We start from the raw sequence: 26,713 nt of genomic DNA, 5'->3' as shown, positions 1-26,713 counted from the left end.
GGAAGACGCGGTAGTAGTAGTAGAATAATAGAATCTGGTTCCAAATTCCAATTGGTGAAAGATTATGAGCACACCGAGCACCTGGCTCTCTATAAATCCGGCATCTTTGTGTTCGCGTAATCCCTCACAACCAGTTAATCATCTTCGTCCACCTTCGCGCTTCACATTTTCTGGAGCTAAAACCAACGCAGCACAACGCTTAACCTTCACTCGCCACACAATTACTCACCTACTCATATCATACATGGCCGAGTCCAACTCCGATTCTTGGTTCGATCCCCATTTCTCATTTCTTTTTAACTATTTATTTATAGTCTAAAAATGGAAACATTTTTTATTTTATTTATTTTTGGGGTTCGAACTTTTAACAACACAGCTTGGTAAATCCAAATTACGCTGAGATAATTGTGGTGCGTCACGGTGAAACGGAGTGGAATCTTGATGGAAGAATTCAGGTACTGCCTTTTTTTCTCTAACATCAACTCTTTTTTTTTTTTCTTTTTTCTTTTTTCTGTTTTTTTGTGTATAGTGTGCGCTTTGCATTTCATACTCTCTTTTTTTTTACACGTAGGGGACGCTAATGCTTTTGAAGTTTGCTTATATTAGCATTGAAGTAATGTCACTAATATAACCTTTACTGTAAAATTCAACATAGAGAGAATTGATATGCAAGTCCATTTTTTGCTAATAGTCCAGTATGTTTAAAAGGTGATCTTACAGCAACTATTATCTTTGTATGAAGACTTTGGGACATGTGCTTATATGGGTAGTTATTAGATGTGGCATTTTCCTGCACTTGGGCAGTAAAATGAACTAGACTACCAAGCTCATCCTAGAATTATTTCATTGAGGAGCTTATGAGATTTTTCTTTTTGGATGTTTCTCTTATATACTTCCCGCGTACTAGTGTTGTGCCCCTATAGTGCTTTTTCCTTTTTACTGAATTGATTACAATTTTTTTTTTTTTAAATCAATAAGTAGCTTATAATCTTCTGGGAAAAAAATTGAACCCTTCTAGATCAACCTTCTACTTGGATTAGCTTGATTTTACCCTTTAAAAGGCTATCTACTCAATCTCAACTTTAGGTCAGTACAATAAAAAGTTTGCTTGAGATTTCTCTTTATATAAAAAGCCAAGCTCATACCTTTTTTGTGGCTCTGATTTTTGCCTTGAAGTGTCAATGATTTTAGTTTTATAAATTAATTCATCTTTAAACAGGGACATCTGGATGTGGAATTAAATGAAGCTGGGAGACAACAAGCAGCTGCAGTAAGTTATGACTTGTGTGTTACATGCTTCACTTTGGCTGTGAAAACCCAGATGAAATATGTCATTTGCCTTAACCTGTCTACTTATTCTTCTTTTCTTGTAAGGTGGCTGATAGGCTATCCAAGGAACCTAACATCTCTGCTGTATACTCTTCTGACTTGAAACGAGCTTTTGAAACTGCACAGATAATTGCAACTAGCTGTGGTGGACTAGAGGTATGAATCCAGAAGCAACATTTTTGAAGTTGGATTTCATTTAAATACTAAAATAGATATGAGGAGATGATGGTAGTGGTGTGCATTGCAATAATAATTGCATGTATATTACTTACATTGAAGTCATTTTTTTCTTTGATGTAATTGATTTTATTTTGGCAATGAAAGCAGCATGAAATTATTTGACTGTGTTTTGGTGATCAACTTAAGCAGAACTATTCACACATGGAGTCCTGGATTTGGATTATTAACCCACGTGAGAAACTTTCATAAACTATTTGGCATTGACCATTTGAATCTTTTTCTCATGTTCTACCATATGAGGGGCCATGTCTTTTGCTAAATTATAAGATTTTTTTCATCTCAACCTTGACTCCATTATCTGACCTTTGGCCTTGAGCACTAAATGTACCAAATTGAAGATAAAATGGTGGTTAAGTTGTCATAAGAGCGTTATGTGAAATGAAACACTAATCTTTTTAAGCTTGAACAATCAATTTTGTATTGCTAAAGGTGCCAACTAGCTTGGCCAATAAAGCCTCTTTTATTAGAAGCATGACCTAGATTCAAATCTCATCTTTATAGAGTTAAGGCATGAAAAAGTTATATATCCTATAATGCGAGCAGTCTCCATCTCCATTGGAATCCACCACACCTCCCCCCCCCCCCCCCCCCCCCCCCCCCCTCCCCCCCCCCAGCTTTATAATTGTTGAAACCTATTAGGTAATTGGGATAATAACAAGGACATGTTTGGAAATTCTCAAGATACCATAAATGATGCATCTTGAGACGAATAAAAGTCTTTGACAATATTGGGTTTCAGTATATTATGAAGCCAAAAGTAATCTGTTTCTTATTTGTAATTTGGAATTTGGAGCATTATTGTAGTTGGATTTTAATTTCAGGTAAGTAAAGAACCTGACTTACGGGAAAGAAATTTGGGGGATCTTCAAGGCCTTGTACTGCGTGAAGCAGCCAAAGTTAGTACAAAGGCTTACCAGGCTTTTTTATCCCACACCACAGATCAAGAAATCCCGGTAAGAACTCTTTACTTTAGAGTTGCAATACCCTATTGGAGAATCTTATGGCCTGTGAAGCATTGTTTGTTCTATAAATGTATGGCCAAGTAATGTTGGTTCAGTAGGTGCTGGTAGATCTCAAGCTGGATATTTGATAACTCTTTTTTAGGGGTGAGCTTACTAGATTGATTATGGGGACTACGCCTAATGGAGTGGAGGTCACTAGTTCCTCTTTATCCCTCCCCTTGGGTGAGAACTCACTTATAAAAGTAAATAAATAAATAAGTTGGAAGTTTGAAGGGAGATACTTTAGTATCTAGAGGTTTTAAGTTGAGCAGAGCTAAAATGGAGTATATGAACTGCAAGTTTAGTGACTTATCAAAAAAAAAATTGAATTGCAAGTTAAGTGAAAAATAGAAATAAGGAGGGAGAGATAGTAAAACTTGATGGTTGAGAAATACCAAAGAGTGATTGCTTTTGGTATCTTAGGATGGGTAATTGAGGAAGACGTGGCTCATAGAATATGAGTAGGTAGATGAAGTGGCAAAAAGCGTATCTGTAATATTATGTGACCATAGAATATCTACTAAAAAGAAAGGAAAACTCTATAGGACTATGTAAAACCAACTATACTTAATGAACAAAATTTTGGGCTCTTAAGAAGCAACTTGTTTGTAAAATGAGCTTAATCAAAATGAGAAATCTTAGAATAATGGTTAAATAATTAAATTCACCATTTCCTAATAGCTTAAACTCTTTAGACAATCAGTAATTTATCATATTATCATAGAATTTTTTATGTGCAAGACAGAAGCTTGAATGGGCATTGATACCAATTTTGATGTAGAAAGACTAGGATTACTAATAATAAATTAAAAGGTACTCAAGAACTTCTAAACGAAAGGACTATAAACGCCAAATAGACTCATGGGCCTTTGGTACAACTAAGGAAAGCCCATTCCAGTAATCTAGAAGTTTCCAAATTGTCCTCTTTCTGGTAAAACTTAACCAACAGCTTTCTAACCAAAAAAACTTAACACAGACTCAATAATAATTGATGTAGCCTATAAAAGGTGGCAAGATAGTCCCACATAAAAAAATAGACCACAAATCTTGAATTTTTATTTTAATTTAATCTTGTTTTTCCTCGAACTCTTCTTTATTGCCATCACAGGTGGTCTTGAATTTGAACCCTATCTCCGCTCTACCTCTTATTTTTTTAAAAAAAATTAAAATCTAAAGTGAGATTTTGGGCCACTCATGAGGAGGAATATTAGAATAATGGTTAGATGATTAAATTCACAATTTCCTAATAGTAAGCTTCTGGGAATGGAAATACTAAGAAAGATAAGGAATGGAATCATTGTTAAAAGCTAGAAGTGACTCTTATAGAGGAAAACATAACATGCAATGGATAATAATTAATGCTTAATGCACTATTAAGAAAGAGTAATATAATTCTGATTGATAGAGTGCAAAGAGGCAGAGTCTAGAATAACATTGGTAGGAATAATAAAGGATATGTTAGATATGGAGATGACAGTCTACGGTCATGAGTCTTATAACTCAATTGGCACCTCTTGGTATTTCCAACAGAAATGTCCACTGTTCAAAATCCCTCCACCCCTAATTATCGAACTATCAAAAAGGAGATGACAGTCTATTATTTTGGATAGGATAAAATGGGGGAAAGAATACTTAGGGTTGATCCGAACTAGTTGATGAGAATTTGTATCTGCCCCAATTTAATTGAGATGAGTTAAACCCATTCCATATGATTGATAACGCTATGTGCTTTTTTTTATAGAAAAAAAAAATAGTTTGAAAAATATGATTAGAACAAGAAGTACTATAATATTGAATGTGCATGAAATTTTAGTTTGGAAATAAGTAGAAAAATTGTTGGATCAATCTCTTTCATTACATGCAGGGTGGTGGAGAAAGTCTTGATCAACTTTATGAACGTTGCACATCTTCACTGGAGAGAATTGGTAGAAAGCATAAAGGTATGGCGTCATTTGGCTTGTCCTCTTTTATAACTTTTCCATCTGGAACATTTTAAAAAGTAAATTTTACATACTTCAAAAACCTTTTCAATTTGGGAGTGCAGAAATTTTACCAAGTGTTACAATTCATGAAATGTATGTGTGCTAGCCATTTTGTTTTATGGTTTGTATTAGTAATTCAGTAAATTGCAGTACACATAAGTTCTACCCCTATGGGGGTATGATAGCAGAGGCTTGACTTGGATTCCCAACCACCCTGAGTTTGGTTGTGGGACAACATTAAAGTTTCAGTATTGTTGGTGCGAGACCTATTAAATATTTTAACTATTATAAGACATTGCACTTGGAGAATGACCAGTTGTAAGCTGCATTTGCCTATTGCAGGAGAGCGAGTGGTTGTGGTCACTCATGGGGGTGTTATCAGAACATTTTACAAGCGAGCTTGTCCAAACGGACGAGCTGGAGGGAAGGTACTGAATACATCCATCAACATATTTCACCTGTCAGATGGGGATGAGTGGACCATAAAATCATGGGGTGATGTTAGTCATCTCAACCGAACAGGGGTTCTGGAGTCGGGTTTTGGTGGGGACAGAACTTCTGGTTAGTTCATGCATGCTGTGCTAGCATTTTGCAGTCATTTCTTTCAAACATAGCTAAGATCAAAATTAAAAACATGAAGTTCCAAGCAGTAGCATGCTGAATTTCTAATGGAAATAGAAATAGTTGGCATTATTGAGGCTCAAATAGCAGTGATTGTTTCACCAATCAGTCCTGGAATTATTTTTGTATGTACATCTTTATCACTGCGGTTGTTAAGATGTACCCAAACTGCTACTTAATGCTATAATGATGGTATATTTACCTGCAATGGAAATTTTCAATTAAATTTTATGTCTCAATATATTGAATTTGGTTCTGTGGTGTGAATTTGTTACAATGATCTAATTGTTATTGTAAAAAAAATCTATTCAGTAGATATACGAATTCCTAAATAACTTTTTGCTTGTTGAATGTAAGAACAATTGAATGCATTGATAGGGAAGGATCTCTTTGGCCAAATATAAAATTTATCTGGGTTGAAGTCATGAGACATTGATTGATCACCAAAGCCACATGGCTTGAATTAGGAAAGGTCCATTCATAAGATATTTAACTTCACATGGCATCAAAGTAGACTGTTAAAACAACCCGAGCATCAAATTGGAATCTTCATATGTTGGAATTATTTCTCAAATCGGAAGCCCTCTTGTCCAATGTTGAAAATTCTTTTGGAGGCATTGTCTTTGAGGTAAGCTTATGCAGCTTTCCCCTCTTGGTAGTATTTGCCCAATTAAATCATGCTTAGAGCATCTCCAATAGAATAGGCAAACCCAGAATCCTCTTTATTTTAGAGAGTAAATCCTTAAAATATAGGTCTAACAGTCTCTCTAATATATATATATATATATTGCTCATGAACGGTGACTCTTTGTTTGAAGACTCACTATTTATTAGCAAAATATTTTTTTTGGCTTAAAAAAAATGAAAAATAAAGAAAGAATGAGAAACTGTATTCAAAAGAGTGAGTAAATTTTCTTTTAAGAAATAATATTTAAGTGGGTAGAGAAAAAATAGAATATATTTGAAGATAGTATTTGAAAAAGTAGCGGGTAAAAATTTAAAAATAACTTTTACTTTCTAATTTGGGTGAGAAAATACCTCTACGTACACTGCAGATGTAAAAGGGCCTTGTTTCGCATTCACCAATTATTTGGATCAGTTTCACACGCACTATGGAGCCTTGTATTGTTCACCATTTTCGGGATTTACGAAATAAAGAGCTGAGTGGACAGTCATAATCACAATTGCAAAAACAAATTTCCCCTTACCAAGCTTGCAAATTCCTTTTCTTTTTCTTTTTTTCTTTCCTCAAACTGTTTGGCCAATTTCCAATGTTGCTTAGAATCACTTTACACTAGTAGAATTGAAATATGCAATCTAAAAATAAACAAATAAAACTAGAGGGAAGATATAATTATGCAAACATTTTAGTTATGTCTTCGAGGATCATTTTAGGTGATCAAATTTGATGTTCTATGATGAATAGGTAGTGCAATATATATGTATAAGTAATGCTAGTGCCACATAAAATGGTATAATTTATACTATGTGGGCGAGTTGTGAATAATAAAGGTGTAATGACGGGTCTACGCAAAAAAGAATTTTTCATTTTAGCTATAAAAATGAAAGTTTTTGGTCAAAAATCTTATAACTCAATTAGCACCTTTTATTTTATGCATTTTTAATAAATCTAGTGACAACTCTTTTGCAAACATTTTTTATGTTCATAATGATGTCATGCTCGCTTTTGGTACTCTCGAGAAACAAATCTTCAAAGACTTGCTAAAATAACATGTTGTGATTGATGCACCTTAAAAAGAGTGCTAGTGGCAGGTCCATGTGAAATTAATGTTGCATAAATCACAACTTGACATCTTAATAAGTTGTGATCCCTACTTGATCCACCCAAAGATTAGTCAAACCAAGGGCTAAAAAGGTCCTAAAACACTTTAGAAAGAAAAGAAACCAAGAAATAAGGTAAAGATGTAATATCACATAAAATAACACAACTTATACCATAACTCGTCCACATAGAAAATTGTGAATGGTAAAGATGTAATAATGGGTCCATGCTAAAAAAAAAAAATTTCATTTTTGTTGAGCTATAAAAATGTAAGTTTTTTTATCAAGAGTCTTATAACTTAATTAACACATTCTACTGTTAGGTAATTTCATCAAACTCACTCCCATTTTCTCTCCATTTTTGGGGGGATTAAATTTTGGTGGGCCCAAAGAGAAAACTACTGGGCCCCGCCATTTCACCCCCTTCTCCCTTTTCAACCAAACACACACATTTTTAGTTTTCTCTCCTTTCTTTTTGGGTTCGTTTGGTTAGGTGTTTTAGGAATTTAAAATATCATTACTTAAAACTCAAAATTCTGTTTTACAACCATAATCCCTTATAATTTACAAATACTCATTTTAAACACAATTTTTCAAGCGCTCATACAAACACACACTTTCTATCATCCCTATTCCACCTCCAACCAAACGACCCCTAGATACAAATCCCCTTATCCCCCAATTATTAAATCATAAAAATAAAAAATGAAAAATGTTCTTCATAACTATGTTCATTATTGGCAAGGGACCGTGTTGCTACTTGCTATGCTGCTATAGGCGCACTCAAATTTATTCTCAATTTAAGGTAAGCACGCGCGTCATGTGTGGGTCTGATTATTTTTTTTTATATGGTGCAGAGGCAATTATCGAGATGTGGACAACTTTTCATCTAGTTGATGCTATTGATGTTGAAGCTGCGCCAGTTTTTCTTCTAACTTTCTCGGAGAGAGACCTTTTTGACTTTAGCTCAAGGGCCCCTTTTGACTTGGAGAAGATATAATTATACAGACATTTTGATTATGTCTATGATGATCATTTTAGGTGGTCAAACTTGATGTTCCATGATGAATCGGTAATCCAAAAGAATAGTAAACAAACGGAGAAAATGGACATTTTTTTTTTTTGTCAAAACTTTTTAGCAAAATATCTTTTATCTAAAACTATTTAGGATAATGTCCCTGTTTTGAAACTCGATTTTTAAAAAATAGAGTTTCAATTTAAAACTCAATTTTTGGACAATCGAGTTATGGAGAATTGAAAATTAAAAAAAAAAAAAAAATTCTGAAACTCGAGTTCTTTGAAAAAATTCAAGTGGAACTTGAGTTCCATGAACTCGAGTACTTTACATGGAACTCGAGTTCCTAGAGAAAAAAAAAATTCTAAGTCCATGTTTGCTATAACTCAATATTCCAAAAATCGAGTTTTATATTTGAAACTCTATTTTTAGAAAATCGAGTTTCAAAATAAGAGCATTTCCTTAATTAATTTCAAACATAGGGCATTTTGCTAAAAAGTTTGTAAGAAATGGGTAAAAGCTCATTTTGACCGTAAACAAACAAATTAGGCAATATAGAACTTGGTCGTGTTCAGTTGTCCAGAGAAGTTGAACTGAAAAAATCGATTTCACAATGGCTTTTTTATAATATTGTGTCCATAATCAAACACATTACTTTTTTTTTGAGAATTAGTATGCACCTCCTTAATTGTTTTTGTTCAATGGATCCATCGTTTCTTTGGTCAAATGGATGTTATTCGTCAGGCTTTAAAGATGGTACATTTGGTGGATTGAGTGATGCACAATGAAATATTCATTGGCAATACTAACAAGATTTACTTCTTCTTTGGGATGGATACAATAATCTTTTCAAGCCAAAAATAAATAAAATATAAAACACCATATCTATGACCGAAGCTTAGAATCAAACCCGCGTAATATTTGCCAACATAGAATTTGACAAAATCAAACTCTACCAAATAAAATCAAATAAATATACTCATTGCACATGTAAAATCAAACCCAACACAGCATCAACACAACCCCCCACCATTCAAAATCTAAACAAAGACCCATTCGAAACCCTCTTAAATGATGAATCTATGATTCAAAAGGTCACCTAACAACCAAATCCAATACCTAAAACCCTCATCAACCTGAAAACACCAACAAAACTCTTCCTCCAAAGCAATGTGAGCCATACCCCCACCACACTCTACCATCAAACTCCCAAAACCAAGACAATTTTGCCACCTTCGACCTCCACAACCTCCATTCGTTGCCACAACTTCAAAAAATTACCACCCAATCACAAACACAAAGTCTCTCTCCCTCCCTCCCTCTCTCTCTCTCTCTCTCTCTCTCTCTCTCTCTCTTTCTGTGAAGAAATAAGAAATTTCCTTTTTTAAATAGATTTTTTATTCATTAAAAATGAAAGTAAAATTTTTTGGATAGGGAAAAAAAACCTAAAACTATATAGGCGAAACTAACAAAGATGAAATTTAAAAGACAAAAAATGATAATTAACCAAATTAAAGGGTGTAATTTATATATTTGTCTAAATGAAAAAGGGAGAGAAAGAGAGATTTGTCCTTTTTCTTCCTTATGTTTTATTAAGTAATTTTATTTAATTTAAGAAAGAAATGAATGAATGAGACCCACATTAAATTAAATATATCTTAAGCCCATTTCAAAAGAATATTATTCTCCTCCTTTTAGAGAGGAGTGAACGATGCAGAGAATGTGGAAAAACTTTTTCAAGGGCTTACTCAAGACCGAACCTTTCCCTTGATTTGGGCATGACAAACTAACAAGCAGCTAGCACATCAGTGCATCATTATTGTCATCATTATAATACATAAGTCAAAACCATAGCTCAAGTGTGGCAAAGAAAAAATGTCAGCATCTAATATTAAAATAAAGAAGGACGGCATTGCATGAATATCCAAAGCTTTTCTTTTTTTTTTCTTTTTCCTTTTTTTGAGAAGTCATGAATGTCCAAAACCGTTCAAAGTGGATAAAAATATGTAAGGGCGCAAAAAAAAAAAAAAAAATGTCCTATTCTTTTCTTGTGTACCAAGCACAACCCGGGGTTTTGAATTCCAAAGTCCAAACATATATAGAGACAATAATTAAGCATAATATATATAAACAGACTCTAAAGCAATAACAAATTTTAGAGTTTAGCAATAATTTTTAAGGATGATTGGATAATTTTTATTAGTAAATTAATAATGATGAATTAGCTAGTTTGATTATATGACTGATGTGAATAATATATACACGGATACACCTATAAAGAAGAAGTCTAAAGATATGGGTATGGTGCTGGTTAAGTTCAAATATATATATATATATATATTTATATATATAAGAAGTCCTACTAGCTAACTTATTCTGAGTGAGCCCGAGTTAGGTTTGGCCTTGAATGGTGTGGCCTAGCAGAGTAGATAACATGCATGAACCATGCATGTGTTGCTTGTGAATGTATTAGAATCTTAATGACATGAGCACCTTATATATGTGAAACAATGATCTATGTGAAGTACCTTGCTATCTTCAAGGTAGTTTGACTTTGTACACATGAAGTAATCACTCCTGTCCCAAACTATATGTGAAACAATGTTTAAAGTATCCATTTGTTGCAAGCTTTTTTTTTTCTTTTTCTTTTTTTTAATATTATTAGTAAATAGTTAGTAGCTAGTAATGGAAGAATTGGTAAAGGACAAAATTGTTGAGTGGGCAACAAGATATGCAATGAATGTTACAAACACTTTGATGCGAAACTTTTGAACTAATATATTATTTTTTTTGAAGGATAGTCCTGGGCTCAGTGGGAGGACCAAATCAGCAAGATGTTTCCCACAGGCTTTTTTGCTTTCTTTTATTTGATCTTGAAGTGGCACAATATATGCAAGCTAATGAAAGAGCTAGGAATAAATGTGTTTGCCACTTTGTACAGCTTATTTAATTTTTGTTGACAATAAAAAACTACATGAGGCGACATGCATGATGCAAATCAGTTGAAACATTCCATTTGATATAGTTCATTGTGCGTCATGGATGAGTTCATATTGTTCTAGTACTTTGGCCTAGCCTTGCAAAGGAAAAAGTAAAAGTAAACGAAACCTCAGCACTGTTGCAAGAGCATCAAAAACAGACAAACTATTCTAAAAAGATTGTGAAAATGAATTTGAACTATGCACAAACACCTATAGGCTATAGCTAATGGTTGAAAATAAAATTTGCACTATCAACATGCACAAACCCCTAATGGTTGAAAACATGACTTGCTGCAGCCTGATGATCTGGGGATGAATATCTATAGTACTTCACATAACCATTAACACGGCCTATGGCTTGAGTTTGAAAGCTGGAGATCGATGTTTGCTTAATGTTTTTAATTGCTGTTATATCATATATGCTTTCTAGTTCGAGCTAGTTAAATAAATTTTCCTTTTTCATCGAAAAAATAACAGCTTATGGAATCTATAAGGGTTTGTGAACCAAAATCCTAGCACTGTTTAGCCTTTGCCAGTTTACGAGGTCTAATCCGATAGCGGTCAAGAAGAAATCAAGAAAGTTAGAAAGGTCACATATCACATGGATTTCTTGCTTCTTATTTCTTTCTTTCTTTAATGTTTGAATACTTTATAAATACTTCCTTCCAATCTATAGATTGTGCCCATAAATTCTATTTCTACAAAATTAAAAGAGTTTTGTAATTTAATAATACCATTTAATCTTCTCCATGAAAAAAATCTTGCATTCGAATTATCCTCCCCAACTTATTGTAAGCAAAAGGGGGAAAAAATATTTCTCCATGTAAGTGGCCACTTATATGTAAGGCAAATAAACCAGACTGTTTATGAATAATCCTTGGACTAGTCTCCAAAAAAAACTTTTCAAATTTGTTTATTTAGCAAACAAGCAAAGGTCAAACTTAAATTTGTTCAAATGTGATATGTAGTAGTGAACAATCTCATGAGTATGAGGTTTAATTTAAGTGATTATAAAAAAAAAATGTGGTTTGATTTAAGTATACATATTATATATGTATATAAAAATATACTTATATAGATTAGAGATTAAATTATGAGAAAATTACACTTTACCATCTTAAACTATACCTCATATTACATTTTGCATCCTAAACTTTTCGAATGCACGTTTTCCATCCTAAACTATGACCCATGTTGTCCTTTGCATCTTGACGTTAAGTTTTTTGTTAATTTGGATGGAAATTTAAAGTTTAGAGTGCAAAATGTAATAAGGGGTACAATTTAAGGTGGTGAAGTGTAGTTTATCTTTTGTCTTTTAAAGAATTGAGAAAATTGGCAAAAATCAGGACTTTTTACATGGTGTCATATTTTTTCATCCAAGTTAATGGTAAACTTGATGTTATAGTGCAAAGTGTAACAAATATCATAGTTTATGGTGCAAAATATTCATTCGAAAAGTTTAGAGTGCAAAGTGTAATAAATATCATAGTTTATGGTACAAAAAATTCATTCGAAAAGTTTAGAGTGCAAAGTGTAAATAAGGATATAGTTTAAGGTGGTAAAATGCAATTTTCCCTTAAATTATATATAAGGGAAATGTTAACGGGTATCCTAAGAGCATTAATTAATTTAGAAATTACTTTTATAAATATTTTATGGGAAAATGATAAAGCAATTAATATTTTTGAAAATTTTTTATATTTTCAATGAATTTTGTGTCAAAACTTTTTTAGTATTAACAATTGCCTTAAAAGCACTCATTAACATGACCTAATAAATAAATTTATAAATAAGTCCATAGAATTCCAAATTATTTATTTAAAATTTATTGAGAAAATAAATAGTCAAATTATATATATTATTAACAATATAATATTAGTAGATCTAATTTCTATAGTTTAATTAATAAACGAAAACCATTCTATCTAATATAATTAATAACTCAAGTAGTTCATGAATAAATTTGAACCTATTCAATAAGAAGATGAAGTAAACTTAATTACTTAAACTTATAACTTACAAGGCTCATATCTGAAATAAAATTAAATAAACAATCATGGACTTTTAATAGCCGGGTTAAATTGGCTTGTTTATAACAATGCTTACATGTTTTTTAAACTTATAATTTTCATTAAAAGAAAATTGTAATTATCATTCGGCTAATAAAATAATACTCCTATATCTTTCGTGAATACATATACTATTAACATGTTAAATTAAAAATGTGATGTATGTGTTATTTGACTTTTTTTAACTTTTATATCTTCACCGTCCGGCCAAATTGTACGTTGAAGAGTGACCTATGTTTATTTTAATTTTTGCTGGTCATTGGTGGATTGCAATGATTCAAATCTATGGCTCAATGATATCGTATTGACTAAGAAATAAGAATACAGGTAACTCGTATCAAAAAAAAAAAAAAATACACAGGTAACGTGTCTCTTTCATAATATTTGAAGCAAAATTGAAGATGGGTTCTAAATTGTCAACTCATCATCGATCTCGTTGCATGTTTACATTTTGGTGGTATATTATTCCTCATACCATACTTATTATTTCTAAATATATTAAGGTGATATATATATATATATATATAAATATATCATGAAGCACATTCAAGTTGAAGGACCACCCATGCATGCATAGACTTGTAGCTGAGGTCAGGGCCGGCTCAAGGCCTAGGCAAGTTAGGCCTAGGCCTAAGGCCCACCAAAAAAACAAAATTTTCCTTAAAAAAAAAAGGCCGTACTTTTCATAGTTAAATGCTCAAATTTTTATAAAATTATATATATTTTCTAAAGATCGTTCATTTTTTTTATTAGTGATGTTAAGACTATTACAAAGTTTACTATTGGCTTACAAATTGCCATGTTATTAATCACAAAAAAGTGATATAAACATTCATTAGTTAAATTGATGAAGTTCATCAATGAGAGACAATGTCACATTATATTTTGAACATTTTAAGTGCTTGTAATTAGCGCATTTTTCTTTTTCATTTTTATTAAGACTCTCAGAGTACGAGACCAATAGAACCTTAACTCAATTAAAACCTTAAAACATTTCAAAAAGATGTTGCAAATCTGTTAAATCATCAATTATAGATTAATCTCCTCTAATAGTTTGAGACTGATTTTTGTAAACTAATATCCTACAAAACCACATACCAAATAATATCTCTCTCTCTCTCTCTCTCTTAAAATCAAAATATAAAATTAAAAATTAGATTACAACTTTATTTAACTATGCATCGTCTTATATTCAAAATAAAGTATCTTTTTCAATCGTAATATATTTTTATTTCTTTTTATTAATATTTATAGTTCAACTATGATATTCAATTCTCTATATGAAATTAACATTAGTCTAGTTGGTATTATTTATATATTTAATGAATCAAATTAACCTTAATTTGATTAATATTAAATAATTTTGTTTAATTAATATTTACGTATTAAAGGCTCCGCATAAATTTTTCACCTTAGGCCCAAAATTATGTTGGGCCGCCCCTGGCTGAGGTGAGGTCATGTAGGACACTAGGATGGTGATTCGATTTTATTTTATTTTTCCTTCTCGCATTAGCTGTACCAAGAATCGTTGGGATTTGATTCCCTTTTAATAGTGAGATCGCTTCAGATTGAAAATAGAAAAGAACTGTATAGGAATCACAAAACACAAATGTTTACTTGGATCTTAAGTGATCGAGTTAAGAATTAAGATACTAATATGATGGCTAGAAGCAATGTACATCACTGTGATAAAAAATTTATTAAAAAAAAAGAAAAGAAAAGAAAAGTTTACCCTCCTTAAGAGTGATACAAAAATTTTGGACCCTCCCTTCAAATCAATAATTGCACATTTGCAGCCAAGGTTTTTATTATTTTCTTTTTTGCTGAATGATTTTTTTTTTTCCTGAATGAAAAAATGGAGTTTTTGATGTAGATTCATCAATCTCATGCTACGTGACAAGAATAAATAATACCACATGTACCATTAGAGCCTTGATAAGGTTATCACTCGAACCACTTATCAAGTGAAGCAACATGAGAATTCATATGATTCTACCATCAAGCCACACCTTGCGGTGGTATTTGCACCCAAATTCATGAGCTACTCTATGAACCATCTTTGTTTTGAGCTTAGCAGTGTAAATAATTTTAAAAAGGTATTAAAATCAAAGATATAAATAAAATAAGAGAAGTAAATATGAATAATATAACAAATAACAATACAACTGTTTACCTAAAAATTTTCGTAAGCTTTCTTTTACTTGGTGAACTGATAAGTTGTAATTGCTAGTATATAGTATATAATAAAAAATGACAAAGTTTGACTCCAAACATGTTTAGAACATTGGGCTTTAACCACCAATAGGAATATGACTATAAACACAAAATTTCTCAAATTTGAAAATCAAACAATTGAAAGTATTTTACAAATATAATTTTGTATTAATCAAATAGTGAATACAATTCTTTGTTTTTGACCCTTTTACAAAAGAGTGATTCTCTTATGCTATCTTCTTTATAATCTTGACTCGAACACAAAATTTTCTTCACTTTGGTTAGAAGATGGATTGAACGGTATTCACAACAGAATCTCTAGTTTTGAGCTTGTTAGAGATTTGTTGTTATTCAAATTCTTCAAAGATTCTTTGAATTTGAAGGATTTTCGGTTGAAATTCTTCGGGGCTTTAGAGGCTTAATCCGTTGAACTTCAATGATTTAGACTTTTTGAAATTCATGGAGGCTTTTGAACTTGATTCCAATAGAACTTCAAGTCTTAGAAGAAAGATTCCAATGAATTTCGTTGAATGCTCTTTGGGTGTTCTTAAGGAAAAATTTCTCCAAAGTTTTGGCGTCTTGAAAAGTTCCTCTAAAAATGAGAGAGGTGTCCTCTATTTACAGTGGTTTTAGAAGATAAGTCCCAACTAGCCAAGTCATGAGTCATGTGTAATGCACTTGACGAAGGAACATATATCATCTTTCTATTAGTGGTTGGAACCAAGACCCCAAATATGTTTAGAGCCAAACATTTTCATTAAGGTAATTCAAAAGATTACACCAACTTAAGGCATAAGTCCTCCAACTAAACCGAGACATTATTAGAGCATTCACACTAGTCCGTGTATAATAGAAAAATGTGTAGAATTTACATAATTTTGCCTAAAAATGACACATCAGTCTATTTATGATTGTGTAAATTTATAAGTTTGTTATAGTAACCGTGTAAATTTACAATGATACTATTTATTTTGCATTTAGTTGTTTATTTTTTTCTTTACATATCTCGAGCATGAAAGAAGAGAGTGAATGATGGTTGTTTTGTGTGAAGAAAGAGAAACAATTAAAAATTAAGAAAATTTTATAAAAATAGATAATCTAATGTAGGACGTTCCGAAAAGTGAGTAGGTAAAATAAAAAAAAAAAATTCTTTCACCAAAAGTGGCTAAAAAATAGTCATGTATAGTTAAATGAATTACATACATGTGAAAAATACACAAAAAGAAATTGACTAGATAACAACCGAATATCACAGAACAAAATTGACAAACCGTTTCTACTTTATTTGTATTTCTCCCACTTAAAATATTCTAATTTAAGATTAAGTCCACGATCACCTGAGTTTATATTATTTTATGTATTTTCATTTTTTTTAACTTTTTAGAAGACCTATATGAGGAAGCTGTGACTGGGACTCTGCCAAGATAGCTTGTTCAGAAAGCAAGCCAGCCAGAATAAACGGCGTTGAGTTTGAAATTTGGAGAATCGGAAACGCGTTGCTTGCACCTTTCTCTCTCTTGCCCAGACAAAGTTAACGAAATGAAAACGTCCATTGCGCCTCAAAAGGAAAAGAAGTCCTAACATGAGCAATATTTTGGTAACACTTTTGCAATATATTTTAGGGAGTAAGTTGTTATCTATTCTAATTTAAGAGCACAACGGTATTATTTAAATTATTTTTTTATTTATCAATAACAACTTGTAACAACTTATTTTTTAACTATTTATTGAGAAAGTGCTATGTATATCACATTTCTTAAAACAAAAACAAAAGGCAAACGAAGCTTCGTCTCTGCTTCATTCTTTCATCTAATAATAACGAACCGAAACCACAGAACCACACGTAATAATACTATTAATTCATTCGGTTAACACACACAACACACAAACCAACTCCAATGCACGCCACGTGGACTTGCTTCAGCTTTATACCATACCCATAATAGTTCTGGACCACTGGAACGTACGTACATTTCACCTAGTCCCCACAACACAACCACAACACCAACCGCAAGTACCTTGTACCCCTAGCTCCATCCATTAGCACCTAACAAATTTTACTACTATCAATGCATGTGTATCACACTCCCATTAATCATCATTGTCAATCACTGTTCAACTGATTAAAACATTTAATTATTTAATTAATATTTTACTTATTGAATAAACAAAGAAAAAAAAAATAATAATAATCGTCGTTTTCCTTTTTATCCCTTTCTCTAATATGGATCCCTCTCTTTTTGTCTTCCACAACCACCACTCCAAAACTAGTCTTTGTTTCTTATAACACAAACACTCATTTTTTTTTTTTTTTAAAATTCTTCCACTCAAAAAGCGAATTTCAATTTTCAAATCTGGGTGTATCTAATTATAACTAGGAGCACAGGAATTACCACTTCACCACTAGAAATTGAAATATTTTGAGTTCTTTGTTTGGTGAAGGTTGTGTTATCGCTTATCAGAGAGAGATGGGTCTCTGTATCTCCAAGCCCTCTACAAATCCTGGCTTATCATCTCCACGACGTGATCTTCAGCTCGCTAATGGTAATTCTATTCCGGATAAGGATAACTCTGTCGCGGAAACCAAACAACCGCCGCAGATTCCGAGCTCCGACAATGGCGACGAAAACCGAAACGCCAGCGAAGCGCAGAACGGCAAGAAATCTCCGTTGTTCCCGTTCTACAGTCCGAGTCCGGCGCATTCCCTGTTCTCGAAGAAGTCTCCGGCGAGATCTCCGAGCACGAAGTCGACGCCGAATCGGTTCTTCAGGAGACCGTTTCCTCCGCCGTCTCCGGCGAAGCACATACGATCTTTGCTGGCGAGGCGGCAAGGCTCGGTGAAGCCGAACGAGGCCTCAATACCGGAAGGGAGCGAGTCGGAGCGCGTGTCCGGGCTCGACAAGAGCTTCGGGTTCTCCAAGCACTTCGGGAACAAGTACGAGCTCGGAGATGAGGTCGGCCGAGGGCATTTTGGGTACACTTGTTCTGCTAAGTTCAAGAAAGGCGAGCTCAAAGGCCAACAGGTCGCCGTAAAAGTCATTCCCAAAGCCAAGGTTCTTCCTTCAATTTCTCGCCTAATTGTGCTTTAATAGTTCAATTTCCATAATGTGCTTTGTTACACTTTGTATGAACATTAGTGAATTTTAGTGGCTTTTGACACTTGTAGAAATTGGATCTATAGGCTGATTATTACCATTATCATTAATGTAATTATGATTATTGAGTCGTAAATTGTAATTCATTTTATATTCGTGATATAAAGATCGATTTGGTTTACTAGAAGAAAGGTCTTGGTCGTCGATGACTTATATGTCTCTTGGACAAATATGTAGATGTAGAGGTCTTTGATCCCTGAAAGGGGATTGTGATATGATTGGAGTTGACATTTTTCTTTAAATAAAACTAACTTTTGCTAGTGGTCCTACAATGAAGTGAGATTAGATTAGATGGTTACCAAATTGTTTGGATTGACTACCAAGTATTAGGCTTTGGAAGGAATAAATTTGAAATGGGTTTACTCTTACAATTGATTGATTTATTTTTTATTGGTCTAAGACTAATGTTTGGTTTTAAGGAAGTTAATTATATGATGGACTGGTTTTAAGTTAGAAGTTTTTATATATTTACAAATAGGTAGTAAATTCTGGAAGAATCTCCTGTTTCTTTAACTTGTGTGAATATCAAGAAATTTTTGAGATATTCGAAAAGAATATACCTGTATTGGGAGAATGGCATGAATAAAAGCCTTGTGGAATTAGTTTATGGAGCCCCGTCGAATGTTATGGAAATAGATGTGAAAAGTTAATAACTTATGCTACAAGGTTTCACTAGTACAGCTTTTCAATGTTGGAGATAAACACTGTGTAGTGTCTATCATCCTAATGCTATATAAGACATGTTATCATTTGTTCTACTCTTTTGTTTTTAAACTTAGTTTTTGTTTTTAACACTTTGTGTTAAACCAGCTTTTAGTCAGTAATGCATCTTCTTTTATTTTATTGTTGTGACGAATTTGTTGTGTGTTGTTAGTTGTTCCAGCATTACTTTTATAGTTCTATTACATTAAATCTTGCTATTTCTATCTTTGTGAAAATGGAGCAAGTTTTATCTTAGGGTGTAACACCCTGAGGTGCCGTCTTTTGGATTTTGCTACTGTCTTTTTTGCTTATTGTTATTTTACTGTTGTTGTTAGATGACCACTGCCATTGCCATTGAGGACGTGAGAAGGGAGGTTAAAATGTTGAGAGCATTGAACGGGCATAACAATCTAATACAGTTCTATGATGCATATGAAGACCATGATAACGTGTATATAGTAATGGAGTAAGTTCTGACTGCAACCTTTGCTTTGAATGAGATACTTCTGTTAATATTTTTATAACTACTTGGAAATATCTTTTGAGTTCATCTTTCTCTTTGTTGGGGACTGGTTATTAGCAAGAGTACTCATCAATATTTTCTTGTATGGAATTTTAATTTAACGAGCACTGGTAAATTGCCCTGCATCTTGCAGGTTATGCGAAGGAGGGGAGCTCTTAGATAGAATACTATCAAGGTATTTCTTTTTTAAATTGCAAGATCCAATGTGGTACTCTTTGAGCCTATTAAAGTTGATGGGCAAAGAAGGATATATATATATATATATATATGAAATTTGTGAAAGAGAAAATTGATCAGTAACTCATAGCTTATACATATATGATCTTTCTCTTCTTCAGGGGTGGGAAGTACACGGAAGATGATGCTAAGGTTGTCATGATACAGATATTAAATGTTGTTGCATTTTGCCATCTCCAGGGTGTGGTGCACCGTGACCTTAAACCTGAGGTAGAGTATATTCTCATAATTTCATAACCTTTATGGAATTAGATTGATTTCTGCTGTAGTGCACCTAGTAATTGGAATGTCCTTCATACTAAACCTTCAAAAAAATTTCGACGAGCATCACAAAAGGACCAAGCTGTCTGTTTGAACCAATATAGCATAGAATTGAGCATCTGGTTGGGTCTCTCTACTTAACAACTATGTTTTTTGTCCCACCCTTTTAAGAAGACTTTTACATGATTTGTCTTATTTTCAAGATTGCACCAGATGTACATCTTTTCCCATCAATTGTGTGTCAGTCTTCTATTAAATAGAATAGAACTTGAATTATGTTAAGAAATTTGAAACACCTTTTTATATGTCATCTGTGTGATTTACCATGATATATCTTTTAGATAGGGATGACTGCTTTCATGCAAGTGTTTCCTTGTAAATCCTTATGTCTATATCCCATGTCCATCTTTCTTTGAAACATCATTTTCAAATTGTATAAATTTGGGTTAGTTATCATTTTGGTGTCTAATATGTTCCCTATGTGTCAATATGGTCTCTAATGTTTCAAATGTATTGCTTTAGCCCCTAATCTTTTGGTATTGTGTCAAAATAGTCCCTACCATTAAGTGGTGGATGGAAAATGGTGATGTGGCTAACGGTGATAATAAAAAATTATTTTTATGCCACCTAGGCTTCAACCTGGACTGCCACATGGCCTGAAATAAATAAATAAATAAATCAGACTTAGAGACACAGGAAAACCAAAACTAAACCAATTAACCAAAACCCATGTAGATGGGACCTAGTGGTACTGAGGGAGGGAGCAGCAACAGTGGCATAGACAACAGAGGGAGGAGTGAGGCCATGTAGAGAGTGGGGTACTGAGGTGGCAACGGCGTGCTGTACATTAAAGGGCATTGGAAAATAGAGGAGGTGTTGGTGTTGGTGTTGGTGTTGGTGTGAATGGTGGCCTTGGTGTTGGTGTATGTAAATTGAGAGGATTTAATCATATTTGGTGTCAAATTTAATCAAGGTCCAGTATAAGGAATGCACTCTGGGGTCATTTTGAGTTTCAGAGAGAGAAATAAGGTGGAGATTTGAAACATGTTTGGAAATTTTTAGAATTCTCATAGGAGGGATTGGATGCTTTACCTATCACTCACTACGTATTGGTTTTACAGCAACATGGGTTTATTGTAATTTTCTTTATAATTTTTTTTAAAATTTTTTTGTTCTCTAGCAATAATTATCTACTCCATGGAGCATAGATTCTTTGAGAGCATGGAGCCAAATTGTGAATGATAGGTTTCTATTGTGTCAGTTTCTTTTTTGAAAGTTAGGGATCTCAATCCCAATTTGTTATTATTAATTGACTTCATTCCATGTGGCAGTCAGGTGGCATAAAAATAATTTTTTGTTATCATTGTTAGCCGCGTCTGCATTTTCTATTCACCACTTAACGGTAGGGACTATGTTGACACAATACCAAAAGGTTAGGGATTAAACTAACACATTTTTTTTTTTATAGGTAGGGATTAAACTAACGCATTAGAAATGGTAGGCACCATTTTGACTCATTGGGCAAACATTAAGGACCAAAATGCTAATTGACCCTAAAAATTATGAGCTCTAGTTCAACTGGCATCTCGTTCCACTCTATGTTCTAGATGATGAGGTCATGGGTTCAATGCCCATTGGGTCTTTGTGTTGTTTGCCAATAAAAAAAAAATTGTAAAAATTATGGAAGCTCAGTGAGCAAAGACTCACTTACCTGAGGTAAAAAAGGTTTACCCAAATCACTTTTTCAGCAATGTTTGTAAAAGAAGGTTTTATATTTTTCTTACTGCATGTGTTTGTTGCAGTTTGCATTCTCTTTCATTTATTCACACTCATATAAGTGTAATTAATTGCTTCATCAGAATTTCCTGTTTAAGTCAAAGGATGAAAACTCACAATTGAAGGCCATAGATTTTGGCTTGTCAGATTTTGTAAAACCAGGTTCGTCCTCATTGCTTTCAACTAAGCTGCACAATTTGTTGGTTATAGCTCCTTGAATGGGATAATGGTTCCAAATGTTTCAATTTCTTTGCAGATCAAAAGCTTAATGACATAGTTGGAAGTGCATACTATGTAGCTCCAGAAGTTCTACATAGATCTTACAGTACAGAGGCAGACATTTGGAGTATAGGCGTAATTGCTTATATCCTATTGTGTGGTAGCCGTCCATTTTGGGCCAGAACTGAGTCTGGGATCTTTCGGACTGTGTTAAAAGCTGATCCAAGTTTTGATGAACCACCTTGGCCTTCTTTGTCTGCTGAAGCTAAAGATTTTGTGAAGCGCCTATTGAATAAAGACCCACGGAAGAGAATGACTGCTGCTCAAGCTTTAAGTGAGTGCCTCATCCACTGTCAAAAATTTTTAGTTTTTCCTTGTATATTCCTATAGTGTGTCTGAGACATTTCTCTTGCAGGTCATCCTTGGATTAAAAACTGTAATGATGTAAAAGTGCCTCTGGATTTACTAATATTCAAACTCATGAAGACTTACATGCGATCATCATTTCTACGAAAAGCTGCATTAAAGGTGTGTATTTGATGTAAATGGAGATAATTTATTTATATTTTCTCTGTTAATGTCTATGTTAGTCTGAAGTAATAGATTTCTTTTGAAATCATTATGAAAGTTCTCTTCATATTTGCTTGAATTCTATTATGTCCTTGTTTGTTGACATTTAGTTCATGCAATTAGTAGCTTTAGTTGTTCATGACTTAATCATTCAAGTCTAGTCTGCTATATTATTTATCTGCATGTGGAAAATAAAATTTGCAAGTGTCCAACAGCTTTTTTTTTTCGTTGTTGTGGCAGGCTCTATCCAAAACGTTGACAGCAGATGAGCTATTTTATTTAAAGGAGCAATTTGCGCTTTTGGAACCAAACAAGAATGGCACCATAAGCTTAGAGAATATAAAAGCGGTTGGTTTCTTTCCATATGTTTTTCTTTTTAAACTTGATATGTTAGTTATGCTCTAACTGTCATGCTCTTGTCAGGCCTTGATGAAACACGCAACGGATGCTATGAAGGATTCGCGCATCCCTGATTTTCTTGCTTCAGTATGTGCCTTGACCACTGTAATCAATTTGGTGTGTTTTTTCCCCATCTTAAAAAATTCACTGCCTCTTTTTGGTTGCAGTTTAATGCATTGCAATACAGAAGGATGGACTTTGAGGAGTTTTGTGCTGCTGCACTAAGTGTGCATCAGCTTGAGGCTCTTGATCGGTGGGAGCAACATGCTCGCGGTGCCTTTGAACTTTTTGAGAAGGATGGAAACAGAGCTATTGTCATTGACGAATTGGCTTCGGTAGGTTTGGTTTTACAAAATGCATGCCCATATTGAATCTACTTATATTAATATTTTGAATAAATTACACACACACCAACAACCAAAAAAAAAAGCATGTGGTTTAGTTGGATATTCATTTGTTATAAGCAGAAAGCAGATAATTATTTAGCGACTTTTCTATTTTTTCATAAATCAAATTTCTTTTGGCTGTTATGGGATAATTCTGCGATTTGGAAAGTTGGTCAGAGTGATTGCATGCAACTGAATCTGAACTTTGCATATTTGTGTATTAAAGGCAACAAATGATCATTGATTGTGGCAGTGAGTGCTTGGTCCTAACTAGTCTCTGTATCTTGCCTTTGGCATTATTTATTGCTCCTGATTTTGATCCTGCTGTCCACTTGCCACATTCTCTCTCTCTCAAACTGTAGTATAATTTTAACTGTCTAAATATACTAATGGCAACATTGTTTAGAGTCCCAGCTTAAAAGTGAAAAATAACTTGGTAGCCTAGTAATTTGCTGAATAACAAAGCATAAGTTGCCTAAACTCTTTAGGTTTGTAATTTAATTGTTCATGAATTATATATATGAGACCAAGTTTAGATTAATACCTCAAAATATTTTAGCAGTCATCTTTGAATATGATAACTAACTTTTTAAAATTAAATTAATCTGATTGCCGAAGATATCATAGTTTCTCAGATTGCTTTGATGTGAATGAGATATTTTATGCTTATTCAGTTCAATCAGTTTTCTATCTGCCCTTTCTATTAGGTTGATATGTAAACCCATAAATATTCTTCTGGTTTATTCATAAAAAACTGAAAGATCCAAAAGACCACTGTTCTATATTCACTCTTACAGTTTAGTTGTTGAACTTGGCTGCAAAAACAGCAAAGCGTGATTTCAATTTCTCAACAAACATAATACAGATTGATCAATGAATTTCATGCACACTTTTTCAGGAACTAGGCCTCGGTCCTTCTGTCCCTGTTCATGCTGTTCTTCACGATTGGATTAGGCATACTGATGGAAAGCTGAGCTTCCTTGGGTTTGTTAAATTGTTGCATGGTGTATCTAGCCGCTCACATACAAAAGCTCAATAAAATTGTTGAAGGCCAAGCTGGATATCCAAGAAGCATTGATTGTTGCATACTGACTTGACCAGAAAATGAGCTGGTAACAGATGATTAAGGCACTCTCCAGACCTTTAATATTCAGGGATAGTTGCCATTGCAATTATGGTCAGTGCCCAGTGCGTTTGGGACTATTTTTATCTCGACAGACCATGCTTGCATATTGCATGCACTCAGGATTGGAGTTGACCCTTGTGCTCCTTAAAGCAGTGAAGCACATGCATTTTGTATTTCTTATGTAAAGCTGTAGTTAAGTGTGGTTAGTTGCAGGTGAGAGTATTTCTCGAATGTTTGTTACTTGTTTGACAATTATACTTGATCTTCTGACATATTGGACTGGTCTGACAAGTCCAGAGTTGTGTTAGATCATACTGTGTTTCATTCTTTCTAATCAAAAGTTACTGCTCATTTTCACTCATTCTCTCCAAACCCAAATGAGGATATGCATTCTTGTATTATATGATATGGTCACCTAATTGAATCCTTCGTTTTTCTGTTGAGAGCTTCTGTGAGCATTTGGCTTGGACAGGACTCTCCGGAGCATTAATTTTCTGCTTAAGTTTGATGCAGGTTCTGACACCTGGGAAATTTTTTTGAAGGTGGAAGCTCATTGAACTAATTTATAACTGATCAGATGTTACCTTAATTCTCTATCGTAGCGCCTGAGTTTTGAGCCCATTCAATGAATTTTTCCCGATCTTAACATTGTTAAAAGTGAAATACTTGAGAGAAAGCTTTAGGCAGCATTATTCCCCTTGATAGATACAGTAATACGAGCAGTTTATTTTAAGAATAATGGTACAAATACAAATACAAAATTTACAAATTTTTGATAAATTACTAAAGGGGAAAGCTGTGATTCATACGCATCACCCTCACATCATCTCGATAAAATTTCCATTTTGACCACTCATGTTTTTGTTATTCAAGATAAAGATATTATACAATCTCGAGACACAAAACCTTCTTTATTCAAGAGCAACTCTCAAGTTTGAAATGCGAAAAATCCTCGTCTAAGATGAGAACATTCCTAAAGATTTGAGACATGTAATCTTCGTTGTTTGAGATGATGATATCACACGAGTTCAAAACAAGAAACCTTCTAAATCTGAGAAAAGGACACCCCTTCTCCACTCAAGATGAGGATCATTTCTAAAATTCAAGACATGGAATCCTTGACTTGACTTGACTTGAGACATGATTCAACCCACAAAACCAAAGTTCGAGAAAAGGAACCTTCACCTCAACTCAAGAATCAAATCGTGGCACTCATAATCAAATATTATGATTCCATCTAAACCAAGAAGGAGGTTGGTCGTCCTCGTCGTAAGCAAATCTAACCCATCATATCGTCTTGCCCTATGTATCAATTCATTGTTTGACTAATGTGTGCGTGGGTGAGCCTAAATTTTAAGTCAAAACAAAATGGATAATCTATTTAGGCTTTTGACTTTACTTGTTTCATGAAGCATGTTCAAAAGAGGAACAACTGTAGACACCCCATTTTGCATCTCTTACAACTTAAGCCCACTATCTCTAATAACAACAATTAGGCAAATTTGGCCAGGAAGAACACCAAAATGTCAAAACCATTCTTAAAAAACTCCACCTTTGCATATGCAGCGTTCATTCTCGCTAACTCGTGCTTGACCATGCATACATAGAGTTGGTTCATGTGAATGCAACCAACAATTGGAGAAGCCATTTATGGAAGAATTTTTCAAAAGAAATAATCCGAAAACCTAGGTTTTACACCCCAATTTTCAACTATAAAAAGAGCATGTCAGCCTATAACAAATTATCAACAATCACTATGACAAAAACACTATAAAAGAGAACAATCAAGCATGAGAGAGAGAGAGAGAGAGAGAGAGCTTCTTTCCAAGCATTGTCTTTGTTCTTAAATTTTGTTTTGCTTAAAATCCCTATTTGTGGTTGTTGATGTTTAAGCCCAAAAGTTTTCTTACGTGGTTGTGCTCTTTTTTGATAGAATTATTCTACCAAAAGATCAAGGGGATTTGTTAAGCTTTGCTATGAACTGGAAATGAAATGATAAATCATCTCCTAAATGGGGGTGAGAGAAGAGAATTTTGGATTAAACGTTTGCTTGCCTATTTATTAATTGCTTCTACTCTTAAATAGTCTCAAGCAAAGTGCTCAACTAGGAAATTCAAATTACATC

The 26,713-nt window shown here is 33.5% G+C and overlaps 2 protein-coding genes across 2 annotated transcripts; both read left to right on the top strand.

Annotated features, from left to right (window-relative positions):
* Nucleotides 1-256: 256 nt before the first annotated feature.
* Nucleotides 257-5,412, top strand: LOC112032508 (phosphoglycerate mutase-like protein 4; the record flags this gene model as incomplete). The annotated part of the gene is given in 7 exon segments (XM_024065272.2): nt 257-270; nt 377-455; nt 1,220-1,270; nt 1,375-1,485; nt 2,391-2,522; nt 4,435-4,510; nt 4,895-5,412. Coding segments are annotated over 7 exon segments (687 nt in total), but the record flags the coding sequence as incomplete, so codon positions are not given.
* A 12,063-nt stretch (nt 5,413-17,475) lies between these two features.
* On the top strand, nt 17,476-24,949 carry LOC112032497 (CDPK-related kinase 5). The gene is made up of 11 exons (XM_024065257.2): nt 17,476-18,287; nt 19,427-19,557; nt 19,748-19,789; nt 19,953-20,061; nt 21,972-22,050; nt 22,145-22,441; nt 22,523-22,635; nt 22,918-23,025; nt 23,101-23,163; nt 23,244-23,411; nt 24,361-24,949. The coding sequence occupies exons 1-11, from the start codon at nt 17,703-17,705 to the stop codon at nt 24,499-24,501; spliced, it is 1,836 nt and encodes a 611-aa protein (XP_023921025.2). The 5' UTR covers nt 17,476-17,702; the 3' UTR covers nt 24,502-24,949.
* The last annotated feature ends 1,764 nt before the right edge of the window (nt 24,950-26,713 follow it).

Source organism: Quercus suber, unplaced genomic scaffold, assembly GCF_002906115.3.
Source record: "Quercus suber isolate HL8 unplaced genomic scaffold, Cork oak 2.0 scaffold_1104, whole genome shotgun sequence".
Classification (NCBI taxonomy): Eukaryota; Viridiplantae; Streptophyta; class Magnoliopsida; order Fagales; family Fagaceae; genus Quercus; species Quercus suber.
The sequence above is the reverse complement of the archived record's forward strand: the minus strand, read 5'-3'. Positions and strand labels throughout refer to the sequence as shown.

Coding starts and splice junctions, on each gene's coding strand:
- LOC112032497 (XM_024065257.2), top strand. CDS start 17,703: ATGGGTCTCTGTATCTCCAAGCCCTCTACAAATCCTGGCTTATCATCT. Junction 19,558..19,747: donor AACGTGTATATAGTAATGGA/GTAAGTTCTGAC, acceptor TGCATCTTGCAG/GTTATGCGAAGGAGGGGAGC. Junction 22,051..22,144: donor GTCAGATTTTGTAAAACCAG/GTTCGTCCTCAT, acceptor ATTTCTTTGCAG/ATCAAAAGCTTAATGACATA.